This window comes from Chiloscyllium punctatum, chromosome 39, assembly GCF_047496795.1.
Source record: "Chiloscyllium punctatum isolate Juve2018m chromosome 39, sChiPun1.3, whole genome shotgun sequence".
NCBI lineage: Eukaryota > Metazoa > Chordata > Chondrichthyes > Orectolobiformes > Hemiscylliidae > Chiloscyllium > Chiloscyllium punctatum.
Window position 1 is genome coordinate 15015600 of NC_092777.1, and position 15728 is coordinate 15031327.

Here is a 15728-nt window from a genome sequence, read left to right on the forward strand (position 1 = left end):
AGGATGTTCCAAAACAAATTACAATCAGTGAAGGACATCGGTTAATTTATGCAGAATAAGCTCCCACAAGCAGCATTGTGACAATGATCAGATAGAATTTTCCTTTCCAGAAAGAGGTCATTCAGCCCATTGTGTGTGCACCGGCTCCTGAAAGAGCTACTCCGTTCATTCCAATTACCAGCACTATCTCCATAGCCCTCTAAATTCATCACTTTTAAATATATATCCTGCCCATTTTGGAAACCTCCTGTGGAAGCCATCTCCACAACTCTCCCAGGCAGTGCATTCCAAATCCTAACAATGCTCTGAGTAAAGAAGTTTCTCCTCATCTCACTCCTTGCTCACTTGCTGACAATCTTGAAATTGTGATTCCTAGATACCGATAGTAGAAGTAGAAAATCCTTCAAAATATCCCTGTCAAAATTATTCATAATTTTGAATACCTCAGTAGGCTCAACCCTTCTCTCCTTAAGGAGAATAAACACAATTTCTCTAATCTTTCATTGTATCTGCGCTCCCTCATTCCTGGTATCATTCTAGTAAATCTCCTTTAAAGATAACTTTTTGGGTGATCTGATTGGCAAATACATTTCATTTGCTCTGAAACTTAAGAATGTGATCTAAATGAACAAGAGAGATCGGGGACTGTGAAAGCATTAAAAAGGGCACATTTGGGAAGCAACAGTCAGGGAAGAAAGAACAGAGGAGGATTTAAAAACAAAAGCAGAAAGAATAATGAAGAAATAAAAGGGGAAAGAAGGAACCACAAGTACTGAGACAAAGTGGTCACATTTATGATTTTTCTCTGGAGTGTCAAGTTATTTTTAGGCTCTTCAAATACTATTTTATGGTTCTGGCTGTTTTTCTGGGAAAGCCTTTACCTTTTAAGTTAAAGGGTCATGTGAAAAAAACAGTTTATTTGTTTTTTCTAATGTTTATTCTAGCTAGAATTCCTGGGGCAATAACAAATCTGTGACACCGTTACTTATCCTGGCACTGGGGAATGGCCTGACCATTGTTGCAGAAGTGAAAATGGCTAACAGCCTTGGCTGCAGTCACAACCTAAAGCCAGGGCTGTTCCTTGTTCATTCAAAAGGAGGTTCAACTGGTGGAGTTTTCCACTTGGAATGTGTAAGAAGGAATCTCAAAGCATGTTACCAGGAGGAGGATACGGATATGGTAGTTATCAAGCATGGGGTGAGGAATGAAAAGGCTAAGGAAAAGAATAATGTAACCAGACAGGAGGTTTTAGAAAGCAGCCTAGGAGGCAACTAGATGGATGTTCTTGTGTCTGCCTCAAAGCAAAGTGGTATCTTTAAATTTATTGTATATGTGGACAGGAACGGGTGCAGCATTTAATGCCTGCCATTAAGTAGCCTGAGAAGGTTTTAGAAAACTGCCTTCTCGGAGCACTGTCGTCCAGGCAATGAAGGTGCCCTCTAATCACAAGTTAGTCAGAAGTTTCAGGTTATCGATGAAGGAATGATGATGTATATTCCTCAGGGTGGTTTGCGGATTTGCAGGCAATAGTATTCTCACAACTTTGCTGCATCTGACCGTTTTGGCACAGCTCCAATTGTTTGGAAAGTGATTTGAATTTTGACCGTCTGCTGGCACCTATCTCAAGGCCCTGCACTACTTGAGTGTGTTCACAACGCGGGAAAAACCTTCACAGCATCATTTGACACTCCAATATTGCTTGAACCTCCGTCTATCTGTACCGTCAATTTTGAATGAATATAATGTATTTAAATGCAGAGCAACATCCATTAAACAGCCCCAGGTCATGTTTCATGTGAAGCACAGACTATTTGGTCCCTGCCAGCATTTATGTTTCACACAAACCTACTTCTCTCAGACTTAATCTAACACATATTCTTTAATTTCTTTCTCTGTCTTGTGCTTTTCTAACTCACTCTTAAATGCACCTGTGCTACTTGCCTTTACGACTGAGTTGGCTACAAGGTCTTTTTTTTAATATATTTTTATTGAAAAATAGATTTATTAATATTACAGTAAATACAAAACAATACGATTCAAAAGAATACAAAGACAGAACGCCAAAAATTGTAAAAAAACCCAAACTGCCCTCATGTACAAATGTATAAGTATGTATACTTAAAAAACACAACTACTTAGCTAAATAAATAATAGGTAACAACAAACTAATAAATAATAATAATACAGCTCAGCCAAACAAAACACTAACTCTTGAATATCGAGAGCATACATTTTCACCTATTCATATGTTCGTAGTTCCTCATCTCTGGATATTGAACTCGTACAGCACAATTGTTACAGCTATGTAAAAGCCCTTATTAGTGTGGCAGATAAATCTGTGTCCAGGTAGTCCAGAAAGGGCTGCCATGTCTTATAGAAATTCTCAGTTTTGTGGTGGACCATACTGGTGAGAAAATCCAAGGGGATATGCTCCATAACAATCTTCCGCCAACCTGACAGACCCAGGGCATTTTCGGATACCCAACCAAACAAGATGTTCTTTCTTGTGCAGAAAGTGAGAATGTTAAAAAGCATTTTCGTATGCGCATCTACAGGGAATACACTGGGCAGGCCAAGAAGAAGAGAGATCGGTTCCTTCTCCACCCTTACACCCAAATCCTCTCCATTACACCTGCCACACCACTCCAGTATGTTTGAAGCTGAACACAGGACCAGAGACAATGGGTAGCGCATAACAACATTGCACTTGGGACATGTTAAAGATACCCCGGGTTTAAATTTTGACAAACAATCCAGAGCCATGTGGACCCTGTGGAGAAACTTCACCTGTAAAGCATGGGTCCTATTGCAAATTGATATCTTTCTTGCGTTTTCCCAAACATCTTCCCATGCCTCTGAGGAGACCTCAACGCGTAGCTCTCTCCCCCACACCCTGCAGAATCGATCAAACCCATCTGATAGGGCATCCCCCCAATTGATGATATAAAGTACTGACAGAAAGTGTACTCTTAGCACTGAGCACCCTCCTCTCTGTCGGATTTGTAGGGATCTGTCAAAAGTGTAGTTTTTTTAAAAATAAAATCCCGAACTTGAAAGAAACGCAAGAGTCCCTGTTAGATAGCTCATAATTCCGTGCTAACTGATCAAAGGACATCATTGTGTCTCCCTCAAATAAATCGCACATGCAAGACACCCCCCCAGTTGCCCAATCTTTGAATCCTGAATCCATCGTCCCTGGTTAAAAACCTGGCATACCCACTATAGGTGTTAAAAAAAAAAGATGTTTTGCCAATATTGCCTTCCCTCTGCCGAATTTCCCTCCATGCTTTAACAGTATTGATAACTATTAGGTTATGGTAATATTCCCTACACTGTCCTCATTTTGTCCAAAAACACCAAGCTAGTAAGGGGGCACCTTGCCTGGGAGGCTTCAATATCTAACCATATTGAAAGAGGGTCCCCGCAAGCCCAATCACACCCATAAGATAAAAGCAACTTAGTTTTTAAAGTCCAGGAAATCCACTCCCCCAATCTATGAGGCAATTTCAGTTTAATAAGGGGCCACTTACAATGCCAAATAAAAGAGCTCAACCAGCCATTCAGTCTCCTGAACTTTTGCTTATCGAAAATCAGGGGGAGCAGCCATATAGGGTACAACAAATGGGGGAGAATATTCATCTTAATAATCACCATCCAACTTAACCATGAGACCAGAAGCACCTCCTATCTTTGAAGGTCTTGTTTGATTTTGTCGAATAATTGAACAAAATTAGTTTTAAACAACCGATCAAGAACTGGAGTGATGAATATGCCAAATACATAAAACCCCCTTGTGACCACTTAAATGGGAAGACAAGGGTTATATTCCAATTTGTCTCTTGGGAAAAATGGTTTCTCTGAATTCCCTGTTGGATTTATTAGTGCTAATCTTAGGTTTATAACCTCAAGTTTTGGATTCACACACAAGTGGAAACAATTTCTCTATGTAGGGTGAAGGTTTGCTTGCTGAGCTGTAGGTTTGATATCCAGACGTTTCATTACCTGGCTAGGTAACATCATCAATGGCGACCTCCAAGTGAAGCGAAGCTGTTGTCTCCTGCTTTCTATTTGTATGTTTGTCCTGGATGGGGTTCCTGGGGTTTGTGGTGATGTCATTTCCTGTTCGTTTTCTGAGGGGTTGATAGATGGTATCTAGATCTATGTGTTTGTTTATGGCGTTGTGGTTGGAGTGCCAGATCTCTAGGAATTCTCTGGCACGTCTTTGCTTAGCCCGTCTCAGGATGGATGTGTTGTCCCAGTCAAAATGGTGAGTTTTTTCCTCCGTGTGTAGGGCTACGAGGGAGAGGGGGTCATGGCTTTTTGTGGCTAGCTGGTGTTCGTGTATCCTGGTGGTTAACTTTCTTCCTGTTTGTCCTACATAGTGTGTGTGGCAGTCCTTGCATGGAATTTTGTAGACGACATTGGTTTTGTCCATGGGTTGTACTGGGTCTTTTAAGTTTGTTAGTTTTTGTTTGAGCGTGTTGGTGGGTTTCTGTGCTACTAGGATTCTGAGGGGTCTTAGTAGTCTGGCTGTCATTTCTACTAAGACTATGAAGACCCCTCAGAATCCTAGTAGCACACAAACCCACCAACACTCTCAAACAAAAACTAACAAACTTAAAAAACCCACTACATCCCATGGACAAAACCAACGTCATCTACAAAATTCCATGCAAGGACTGCCACATACACTACGTAGGACAAACAGGAAGAAAGTTAGCCACCAGGATACACGAACACCAGCTAGCCACAAAAAGACACGACCTTCTCTTCCTCGTAGCCCTACACACGGATGAAAAAAACCACCATTTCGACTGGGACAACACATCTATCCTGGGACAGGCTAAGCAAAGACGTGCCAGAGAATTCCTAGAGGCCTGGCACTCCAACCACAACGCCATAAACAAACACATAGATCTAGATACCATCTATCAACCCCTCAGAAAATGAACAGGAAATGACATCACCACAAACCCCAGGAACCCCATCCAGGACAAACATATAAATAGAAAGCAGGAGACAACAGCTTTGCTTCACTTGGAGGTCGCCACTGATGATGTTACCTAGCCAGGTAATGAAACGTCTGGATATCAAACCTACAGCTCAACGAGCAAACCTACACCCTAAACCTCAACCTGAGCTACAAACCTTGCAAAACTTTCTCTATGTCTACCACATCAAACCTTTCACCTCTCAGCTTTCTTTTCTAATAGGCCTTTCCTGCTAGGAATCTCCTCAGTCTCTGATGTCTTTCTGCTAATTCTGGATTTTAACTTCTCAGTTGTCTCTATATCATTTTAAAATATGGAGACCAGTCAGTGCATGGTTTACTGCAGTATCTTGCAAGGTTCGATGCTAGTTTAGAAAACTTTGCTCTGCTTTTCAGTTCTATAATTTTAGAAGTTAACCCTACTGCTTGTTTGTTTAATAATCTTATTAACCTGGGTCACGACCTTTAGTGATTTGTAAATATGCATCTCTTGATCCTTTGGCTCTTCTGACCCAGTTAGACTATCTCTACTTATGTCCTTTAGAAAAGGAAACCTCCATCCTTTCTGGGTCTGGCCTGTGACGCCAGTTGCACACCAATGCAGTTGACTCTTAACTGCCCCTGAAGTGTCTTAGCAGACTGCAATGTTGTATCAAACCACTATACCTGTCGTGGTTAATGAGGAGGGGTCATCAGCACCACCACAAGACAATTTCAGATGGGCAATTAATGCCCATATCCCTAAAATGAATTTAACAATTGTTGGGACATCAACTGGAATGCTGCAGTTGGGTGTGATGCTGTCTGCCATTGAATCACTCACCATCTCAGCCTCACATGGTGGAGTCACAGGACTTGCTGTGTTTGTGGAATTGTTCGTCAGCAAATGGAAATGTTTTAATAGAAAGTAACAGAAACAGAGAATATGGTGAGAGAAGCAAAACAAAGATGCCCATAACATGAGTCAGACGCAGAATAAAACGTCCTCCAAACTGTCCCATCAAATAATGTTAGCTCCAGAATTGAAAGGAAACTGTCTATCCTGCTGCACTACTACGTCCTTTTGAGTTAGTTTATTTTTAACATTCAACTTCTTTTTTTTCCACTTTGACTCCTTTCCTTTTTTGCACTCAAATCATTTTACCAATCACTCTCCTATCCTTTCTGGGTCAATTCCTTTCTCTCTAGAATCCCCTGTTGGCATTACATAAGTTTGACATTTACCCAAACTGGTATCTATGGCAAGAAGTCCTTTCCTTTTCCCAGAGAATCATTTTATGTCATAATCTTGTTACTCATAGTCTTTTGGTAAATAAAAGCATCATTTTCCCAATGTTCAAATCGAGCAGTCATTATTGAGAGCCTTTATCTCAAGAAACTGACCTTCTGAAACCAACTTTACTTCCTTCTATGAAATCTCTTGAGGCAATTACTGTGCATTTAATAGCAAGGCTGCACAAACAACTGCAACATCATACATCCTTTTCCCATGGCCTTTGATCCCTAAATCAGTAAGGAATTCTTGTTCTCTTGCTGACTGACAGAAGAATATCTCACTACTTTCATCGGAGATGTTTGTTCCACTTTCAAGCAAGTTGGACCTTAGCTTTAACTCTCGCAAGTCTATCTTAGTTAAAAGCATTTTTTATGTAACTACCACATCTTAAAGATGGATTAACATTTCCCTGAGTTATAAATCTGTGCCATTTGAAGATTCTTGATTCCACAGCAAATTCAGCAGAGATACGGCTGCACAGGATATTTTAAGACATGCCTCTGCAATATTAGGTTGGTATCAGCTGTGTTCATTCAGTCCTGGTGCATTAGTTGTTAAAAACTGACCTACCTCTGAACCAGCATCTGAGCTGAAGTAAGTTCAAATATTGTGAGAGTCCCTAGCTGTCACAAAGAAGATGACTAACGGAGGAGCCCAACTTTACAATGCAAATAAAATGATACTACGTGATTTGTTCAGTTATGAGATGATTTTTTCCCTTTGTGGGACAGTCTAGGATAGGAGGGCATGAGCACTGAATAAGGGGTGGAATATTTCAGACTGAATGAGGAGTAATTTGTTTTCCAACAGAGTAGGGAATCTGTAGAACGCTGTACTGCAGAGGGCTTTAAGTATATGAGTCAGTGAATATATTCAAAGCTGAGAGACAGGATGACACAGCAGACTTGATAGATGGCTGATCAGGAACCCAGACAAAATGTTGTGATCCAGGAGCTGATGACATGGATAGCTGGAGGCGAGAACACATGGCAATGTGGGACACTAAAACCATGACTATAACACATGGTGACATGGAACACTAATACACAGTGACTAGAACACACTGTGACATGGGACACTGTAACACCGTAACTATCCCACTGTAACATGGGATAATAACGTGTGACTATAACACATGGTGACAGAGAACACTAACACATGATGACTGGAACACTTGGCAACATAGGACACTAAACAGCGACACAGAACATTGTAACACATGCCTATGTCACATGGGACATTAACATGTGACTGGAACACATGATGACAAAGGATACTCCAACACATGATTGTAACACCTTACAACATGGGACACTGACATGTAGTGATTGTAACAGTTGGCGATGTGGGACACTGACATGTGACTATAACATGTGGCAACATGGGACATTCACACGTGGTAGCTACCATATGGTGACTATAATACGTGGCAGTCAGGGACTCTAACACATGGTGACCCAGGCCACTTTAATACAAGCAAACTTGGAATGCTGTAACCTGGTGATCTGCGATAATATGATATATGGTGACTATAACAGGTCATCGTGCAGGACAGTATAACTATTGTTTTTCTGGGGAATTCTAACCCTGAGGAGATAATGTGATTGTAGTTTCATCTCAATTTGATTTCCACTTCTGCTGTAGCCATTGCTGAAATGTTCAGACTCTCAGAATGATACCAAGACATGTCTAATATTGTTTTAACGAGAAAGAACAAAAAAATGACAGCACTTGCATTTATGAAATACCTTTGACATAGCATACCATCTGAAGGCATTTAACAAAAGCAGTCACTCATTTGTTTTCATGTGGTCTTAGCGGGGCCATGGTATCATCTTCCTCCTTCTCTGGTTTTCTTCAAGTCTCCCTCAGTTAACATCTCAATGTTATCTATTCATCTAATTATTTTCTTTGTTTACACACAGTTTTTTCTTCAGTTGTCATCATCGCCTAACGTTTAATACAGAACAACGTAAGAAGGTGTTAGGAGGACAGAGAGTTAGGGAGGGGATTCCAGAGATTAGGGGTCATGGCAGCTGCAGCATAGGCACTAGATGTTGGAATAATGAAAATTGAAGATGCACAAATGGCCTGAATTGGAGAGGTGCTGATATCTTGCAGGATCTTAGAAAAAGCAATAAGAATAAGAAAACAGAGGGATTTGAGCATAAGAATGAGAATTTTATAACTGAGAATCACAAGGGCACAGAGATTTATTGATGAGATTTAGAGAGGGAACCTGAAAGAAGATGAAGAGTATGATGAAGATGAAGAGTATGAGTTGTAATGTAGATGTTGCTCCACCACAGTTTGAACTTAAAGAAGAAAGTTACATTAGTCAGTTGCTTAAACATCATATTATCTGACAGTGACTTCATGAAGTTAAAAAAAAAGCAAAGGCATCGGGGAAAGGCTGCAAAGGTATTACTTAACTGAAACATTTCCTAAATGAGTAGAAGTCATATGGGATGCAGCAGTTGAATTTTCAAAGATCAGGCTGTCTACAGCTGTGTCTGTGTGGCTGTGACAGGATTATATATTCTTCAGCATTCTTATAATAAACAAGTCCTGCATTAACCTGTACAAATACAAATCAACAACAGTTTCAAACGAGCAGTCAGTGAGGCAGTTTGTTTAAGCCCAAGTGTATTCACTTCATTATCCACACTGTAGAGAGGGTATGGCATTTGAGACAGGGATAAGAAAGCACATTCACTAAGATATGACCATTATCTATTTGTATTAATGTCAAAAATAAATATGAATTCCAAAGCTGCCAGTTAGAGCACCTTAAGGGCTCCATTTATGTTGGGCACAAACAGATGTGTTTATCTACTGGTTCACACCTGGCTAAGGTACACCAAGTGCAAGAACAAACAATGCACAATAAATAGCATCAACAAAAGACAGAAAGTGCTGGAAATACTCAGCAGGTCAGGAAGGATTTGTGGAAAGAGAGACACAGTAACTTTAAATTCATTGACCGTTCATCAGAACTTTGTCAGGCAGCTTCCATGGTATTTTGTTTTTTGTTAATAAGTAAATAGCAAGACACTGAGGAATGCTGAACATGGTAAAAGAGCCTGATTGAGGCAGACATTCAGATGGAAAGTGCTGAAAATACTCAGCGGTTTAGGTGACAATTGTGAAGAGAAGTAAGGAGCTAATGTTTCATACCACTGACCTTTCATCAGAACTAGGAGCATTTAGAAACGTATTGGCTTTGAGCAAGGGGTGGATTTTAGATTTTTTTTAGATTAGATTTTTTAGATTTTTTTTAGATTACTTACAGTGTGGAAACAGGCCCTTCGGCCCAACAAGTCCACACTGCCCCGCCGAAGCGCAACCCACCCATACCCCTACATCTACCCCTTACCTAACACTATGGGCAATTTAGCATGGCCAATTCACCTGACCTGCACATCTTTGGCGTGTGGGAGGAAACCGGAGCACCCGGAGGAAACCCACGCAGACACAGGGAGAATGTGCAAACTCCACACAGAGAGTCGCCTGAGGCGGGAATTGAACCCGGGTCTCTGGCGCTATGAGGCAGCAGTGCTAACCACTGTGCCACCGTGCCGCCCACAAGGATCCTGGACAAGGATCAAAGGATGACCTGTGATGGGGTGAGACAGGAGAGATTGAATGACAGAAAATTTGATCTTACAGAGGGTTGGAGATAGGGGAAAGAGATGGTGGTGTGGTAGTAATATCACTTAATTAATGATACAAATAGTTCAGAATCCACCATGACAGCTGGTGGAATTAAAATTCAATAAATAATATCTAGAGTTGAAAGTCAGTCTCAGTAATGATGACCATGGCAACTATTATCAGTTGTTGTAAAAACCTGTCTAGTTCATTAATGCCTTTTGGGGGAAGGAAATCTGCTATTCTGACTCGGTCTGGCCTCGGCGAGGATCCTATGGCTATCTCTTTAATGCCTTCTGGAAAGCCACTGAGTTCAATGGCAGGGATGGGCAACAAATACTGATGTCACCAATGATATCCGCATCCCATAAAAGAATAAATTAGTGGGAAAAGCAATTGAAATATAGTAATACTAAAAATGAGAGAAAGTATTAAATGCAGAAAAAGTAAAATGGGTGGACAGAGTTTGAAATTGCTGAATGCAGTGTTGGGTCTAAAAGGTTGTGAGCTCTTAATCAATAGATGAGACGCTCTTCCTCCGTCTTGCATTGACCTTCAATAGAAGGCTGATAGAAATGTCAGCACAAGAGCAAGGTGGGGAATTAAACTTACAGACAACCTAAAGCTTACAGCGCCCTCAATGCTGGAGCAAGAGTTTGATGGCGTTTGGAGCGGGCATCTCAACCTCTCCCCCACAAACCCCAGGTTCCATCCCACATTGCTATACCAGTTGGGATGCGAGCAATCTCTTTGGCATCCAAATGGATTAATTTTCATTTTTAGATAAATGAGCTTTATTTGAGCCCATTTTCAATATGTTCATTACTAAGTTGAGAGAAATCAGCAGTTTCTTTTTTTTTTCAGGTGATTTCAATGGTTGCTCTTGCTCCTGGCTGTTTAATTTATTGGTGGTCACTGGCTGTCTGCTGATTCTTAATTTGTTTGCGGTGGCGGGGGGGAGAGTTAAAATTTATCCCACCATAGGAACAAGGATAAAACACAATTAAACTAGTTGTGGAAAGCAGTAACTGCCCATTCCACTGAATTCCTGACCGCCATCAGCGATGTTGTTTGGTCCTTGGTTGGCTGTCTAAGGCGTCTTCCTTAGTCTGGAGAAGCCTCATTACTATAGATACAATGGAAGTTAGAATCTTCATGGCCTTCTTAGCAGGGGTTTTTGATGTAAGTCAGAAATTTTTGTTGAGAACACTGTCAGTCCACATCTCTCGAGTGAGATTTTAAACTCTCAACGTAATGAAGGGATACAGCTGCTATAGCCTGCTGGCTGGTCGTGAAACATTGCTGGTCTGCCCTGTTAGTATCTAATTCTTTTAAAAGAATGCTAAATATATAGGAGTGCAGGGTAACAAGGCAAACAGGTATTGCTGTCTAGTGCACGGTGGCACTGTGGTTAGCATTGCTGCCTCACAGCGCCAGAGACCCAGGTTCAATTCCCGCCTCAGGTGACTCTCTGTGTGGAGTTTGCACGTTCTCCCCGTGTCTGCGTGGGTTTCCTCCGGCTGCTCTGGTTTCTTCCCACAATCCAAAAATGTGCAGGGTTAGGTGAATTGGCCATGCTAAATTGCCCGTAGTGTTAGGTGAAGGGTAAATGTAGGGTAATGGGTCTGACTGTGTTGCGCTTCGGTGGGTTGGTGTGGACTTGTTGGGCCGAAGGGCATGTTTCCACACTGTAAGTAATCTAATCTAATCTAAGTAATCTAATATTTATAGGAGGGTCAGCCAGAAAGAGGCTGAGTTTTATGGTGTGTTGCTCATTTTAAAAAAAACTAACGAGAAAGTGTATGTTCTGATGTGCTATGACATACTTTTCAACAGATGGGACTTGAACCTAGGCCTTCTGGTTCAAAGGTAAGGAATTAGAAAATGTACGCTTAGACTTTGTCTAAAAATATTTAACTTCCAGTGAATAATACGTTCACCGTTTAATATCAGCTGTCAAAATTCATCCTGCTGTGAGGCACGTTGCAGCTGGCCCTTCTATATACCATCAGTAACTGATAGAAAGCACTGTGCTTTTAAGCCTGGGCTCATATCAGTGCCTGTCAATCAGCCAGGGCAAAGGTACAAGGTGGGCAGTAGGTCTCTTTTAATCTTGAGTGCTTCTTGCTGTTATGAATGAGGGTGGAATTTCATTGCTGTTTGGGATTAATCTGTGGACTATTTCTGGTCTGCTGCTTCTGCACATTGTCCACTGCCTGCCATCTGTCAGGTTTGCTGCTCTACTCAATTGGCCCAAAGTGGTTAGCTGATAATGAAAATATGGCACTTAAGTGGATAGAGATTGAAAATCATCAATCCAAACAATTTGTCTGACTACTTGGCCTCCTGAACTGTTGATGAAAGACAGATGCTGTTTATAAAAATACTTTATGTACCATGATATACACCTCTACCAAATTGTATATCAGTACCATATTACACCGATATACCATACTGCTGCTGTTGGAAATGAATAATATAAAAATAAAACCTTCAGGTCAGGTAACGTTAGCAGTAAGAGAGACAGAGTTAATGTTTCCTTGGTACAGTGCAGCAGGCCAGATTGTGTGGGACAGGGAATTAAAATAGCAATTGGCTAGAAGCTGGGATTACTTTGTTGCAATGAACAGAGATGTTCCACAAGGTGATCATTATTTGGTTTTTGTTGCTGAATCTATAGAGAAGACCACATCAGGAGCAGCAAATAAGGTATACCAAATTGAATCAAGTACAGGTAATGTGTATTTGTGATGCAGTGCATTGGGAGCGGAGATGGTGAAAGGACAGGTGTTGCATCTTTGCACTCTTCTTCTCTTGCCACGGTTGCCATACCTGCTGAATTTCTCTGGCACTTTCTGTTTTTATTTCAGATTTTCAGCATTAGCATTATATTACTTTTATTCCGGTGTTGCATCTCGTGCATTTGCAAGAGAGGAGTCACAGAAAGGGGAGGAGGTGTTGAAAGAGTGTGCCAGGATGCTATGAGGGGTATATATTACAAACATACTATTCCCTGTCATTACCCAAACAGATATGTGAAACTGGTGGTTATAGTATTGAAGTGATAACCCAGACTTGTAACTGAAACACTCCAAGACAGTTTATGAAACTGAATTCTGTAAGTCTGGTCATTTTCAGCTGACAACCAGAGATACAACAGGAAAGTTGTCGGGTTACTTTAAAATGTCTTTCAAGGAGAGACCTGCATACCAGCTTGTCCCAGCATACATGATTCCATACTCTTAATGAAAACATGATGGGCAAGATATTGTCATTGTTAGCCATGTTCCCAAAAACAAGAAAAACATCAAATCATCATTTTAGCTTGGAGTTAATCCTGGAATTCCATTGTGATGTCTCTGTAATACACTCTGTCCATTGTTAGCCCTAACAAAGATTTCCTTTCTCTTCATCAGATATTACTTCTGGCAGATGGAAACTCTGAGAGCAGCTTGTATCAGATGTTGCCCTTCCTGTCAACGCTTGTATTGAAGAATGGTAAAGCCACAGCCTATGTTTGCCAGAACTACTCCTGTTCCTTGCCAGTTACCTCAGCCAGCGAGCTACAGACTTTACTTGTTAAATAATATTACGCAACAATGGGCAAATCATTTGCTATAAGTCTTTGCAAATTTTATGGAATTTAATTTTAAGTTTAAACTTCAAGAGTAATATTATATTTCTGGCCAAGTGGACAAGCTTCAAGATGGTTGTATGGGATTGGTGATTGTATATGTTCAAAACTAATTTTTGCTTAATTATTATGATATTTAAGTGATTATGATGGGTCACAGTTTTGCTTAGTATGACATTAGCAAGATGTATGCAAACATTCTCCTGTGCCCTGGTATTGAGGGAATTGTGCACTGCCAGAGGTTTCATATTTTTGGATTAGACACAAAATCCTTGCTCCATCTACCCTCTTGGGTGTATATAAAAGATCCAGTTGCATTATTTTGAAGAAAAACCAGGGGATTTCTTCCTGGAATCCTGGCCAGTGTTTATCCCTCAGCCAGCACCAAAGGAAAAGCTTGTCAGTAGGTCATTGCTGTTTGTAGAGCTTGCTTTATATACAAATTGGCTGCTGCAGTCCGTACCTGGTAACAATGACTACACTTCAGAAATACCTTGTTAGCTGTAAATGTTTGGGATGTTCTGAGGTTGTGAAAGACATTATGCAAATGTAAGTCTGTATTCCTTTCCATCCCAGACAGTGCATTAATCTAATACGCCTTTGGGGCTGTTTCCCTTGCCCCCACCCCCAGTAGCCATTCACAGCAGGGCTTCACAATCCATCAGTGTACCATGGAAGCACATGCACCTGAGAAGTCAGTTTTAATATTCCCAGCACTCCACTGATAAATACATCACCGTCTCCCTGGAGTGCCACTCTAAGGCTTAAGCACAGCAATCTAAATGGATACTCCAGCATGGTACATGGGAAATACAGCACTATCAGAGGGGTGACCTTTCTGATGAGATATCTATCCTCTTAGGACACTGACCTTATGACCGCCCCAGCCCTTGGTTGGGACCGAAGCATTATCATAGAATCTGTAGAATCATTAGCTTGAGTTCTGAAGCAACAGGGGCAGCTGCAGAGTGGAGAGAGATACAAACGGGACAGTCCTCGGGTGAGCTTCAGGACTTGTGTGTGTCTTTGTTTTCATTTTTGGCCAACCAGTTGTTTGCATTTTAAATAAATGACATCTGACATCTCTTTATTGTCTCCATCACAGTATTCAGAAAGATTAATAAGACAACTGTTGCCCGCTCCCACAGTGTGCTCATATGTCCTATGACCTCTCCCTGGACCAGACTTGAACCCAGGCCTATCTGACCCAGAGGTAGGATCGCTGCCACTGCCACAAGAACGCCTCTGTCCCAAACTTTTTTTATCCCTCAGTCAGCATGCTAATTCAGATTACTTGGTCCTTATTATAAGACTGCTTCAAAAGTACCTAACTGGCTGTGAAGTGTTTGCAGGAACCTGTGGTCCCTACATAAATGCGATTCTTTATTTTTGTAAAACCCACACACTGTGAGGATTTTGCCTGTGACATACTGGTGCATGATTTTCCTTCTGGTTGCTCTGTGTTTGATTTTTGACACTGGTTGTGGTCCTTAATGCGGAAATTAAAATACTAATGATCTGAGATAACATGCAAAAAATGGGGCATTGTTCCCTACAATCAATTGACCGTGATTTTGCTGTGGATGTCATTTGGATACAAAGTACAAGGACTTCATTAGTGGAGAATGACCTAACTGCAGGCATAAGAGAACATATCGCTCATGGTTTTTAAAGTGGTAACTAAATAGGATTGCTTATTATTGTATTGTCGTGTTAAAATGTCTCTGCAAAGGACAATTGGTTAAAGATGAGCTGCAAATAAACATACAAAAGTTAAATCTGGAAATCTGAATCTGCTTAAACTTTTTCCAATGCAGCAGAGAGCACTTTCATTTTGTGGTGCTTGTGGGGTTGTCTTCGTACTTTAACATTGCACCGCGCTCTCAGTAGGTTTGCTGGCCAGAACTTGCAGCAAGTTCTCTGACTGAGCTTCCCAGCTTGCTTTTATCAGACTGGGTTCCCAATCCCTGACTCGGAATTGAGACCAAAATCAAAAAGGCGCCCTAACTGGGAAAATCTAGCTCAATATTTCTGCTGTTTGTCCATCTATGAAAGCAGACATAGCATGATGTGACAACAATCTAGTTTGAGGAGCACTAGATAGATATCTGGAAGATCTCTGTAATCATGAATTGATCCAAAACATACTCTCTACACCAATGTCTGTACCTGGTGAT

At 41.0% G+C, this 15728-nt stretch overlaps 1 protein-coding gene across 2 annotated transcripts in view; it reads left to right on the forward strand.

The window, feature by feature from the left end:
- spata20 (spermatogenesis associated 20) overlaps positions 1-15337 on the forward strand; it is a 356120-nt gene extending 340783 nt beyond the window's left edge. For both annotated transcript variants that reach the window (XM_072558226.1, XM_072558227.1), the window contains exon 16: positions 13334-15337. In XM_072558226.1, coding sequence (XP_072414327.1) covers positions 13334-13504 — 171 coding nt within the window. In that variant the 3' untranslated portion in view covers positions 13505-15337. The remainder of the gene's footprint in view (positions 1-13333) is intronic.
- Positions 15338-15728: the final 391 nt, after the last annotated feature.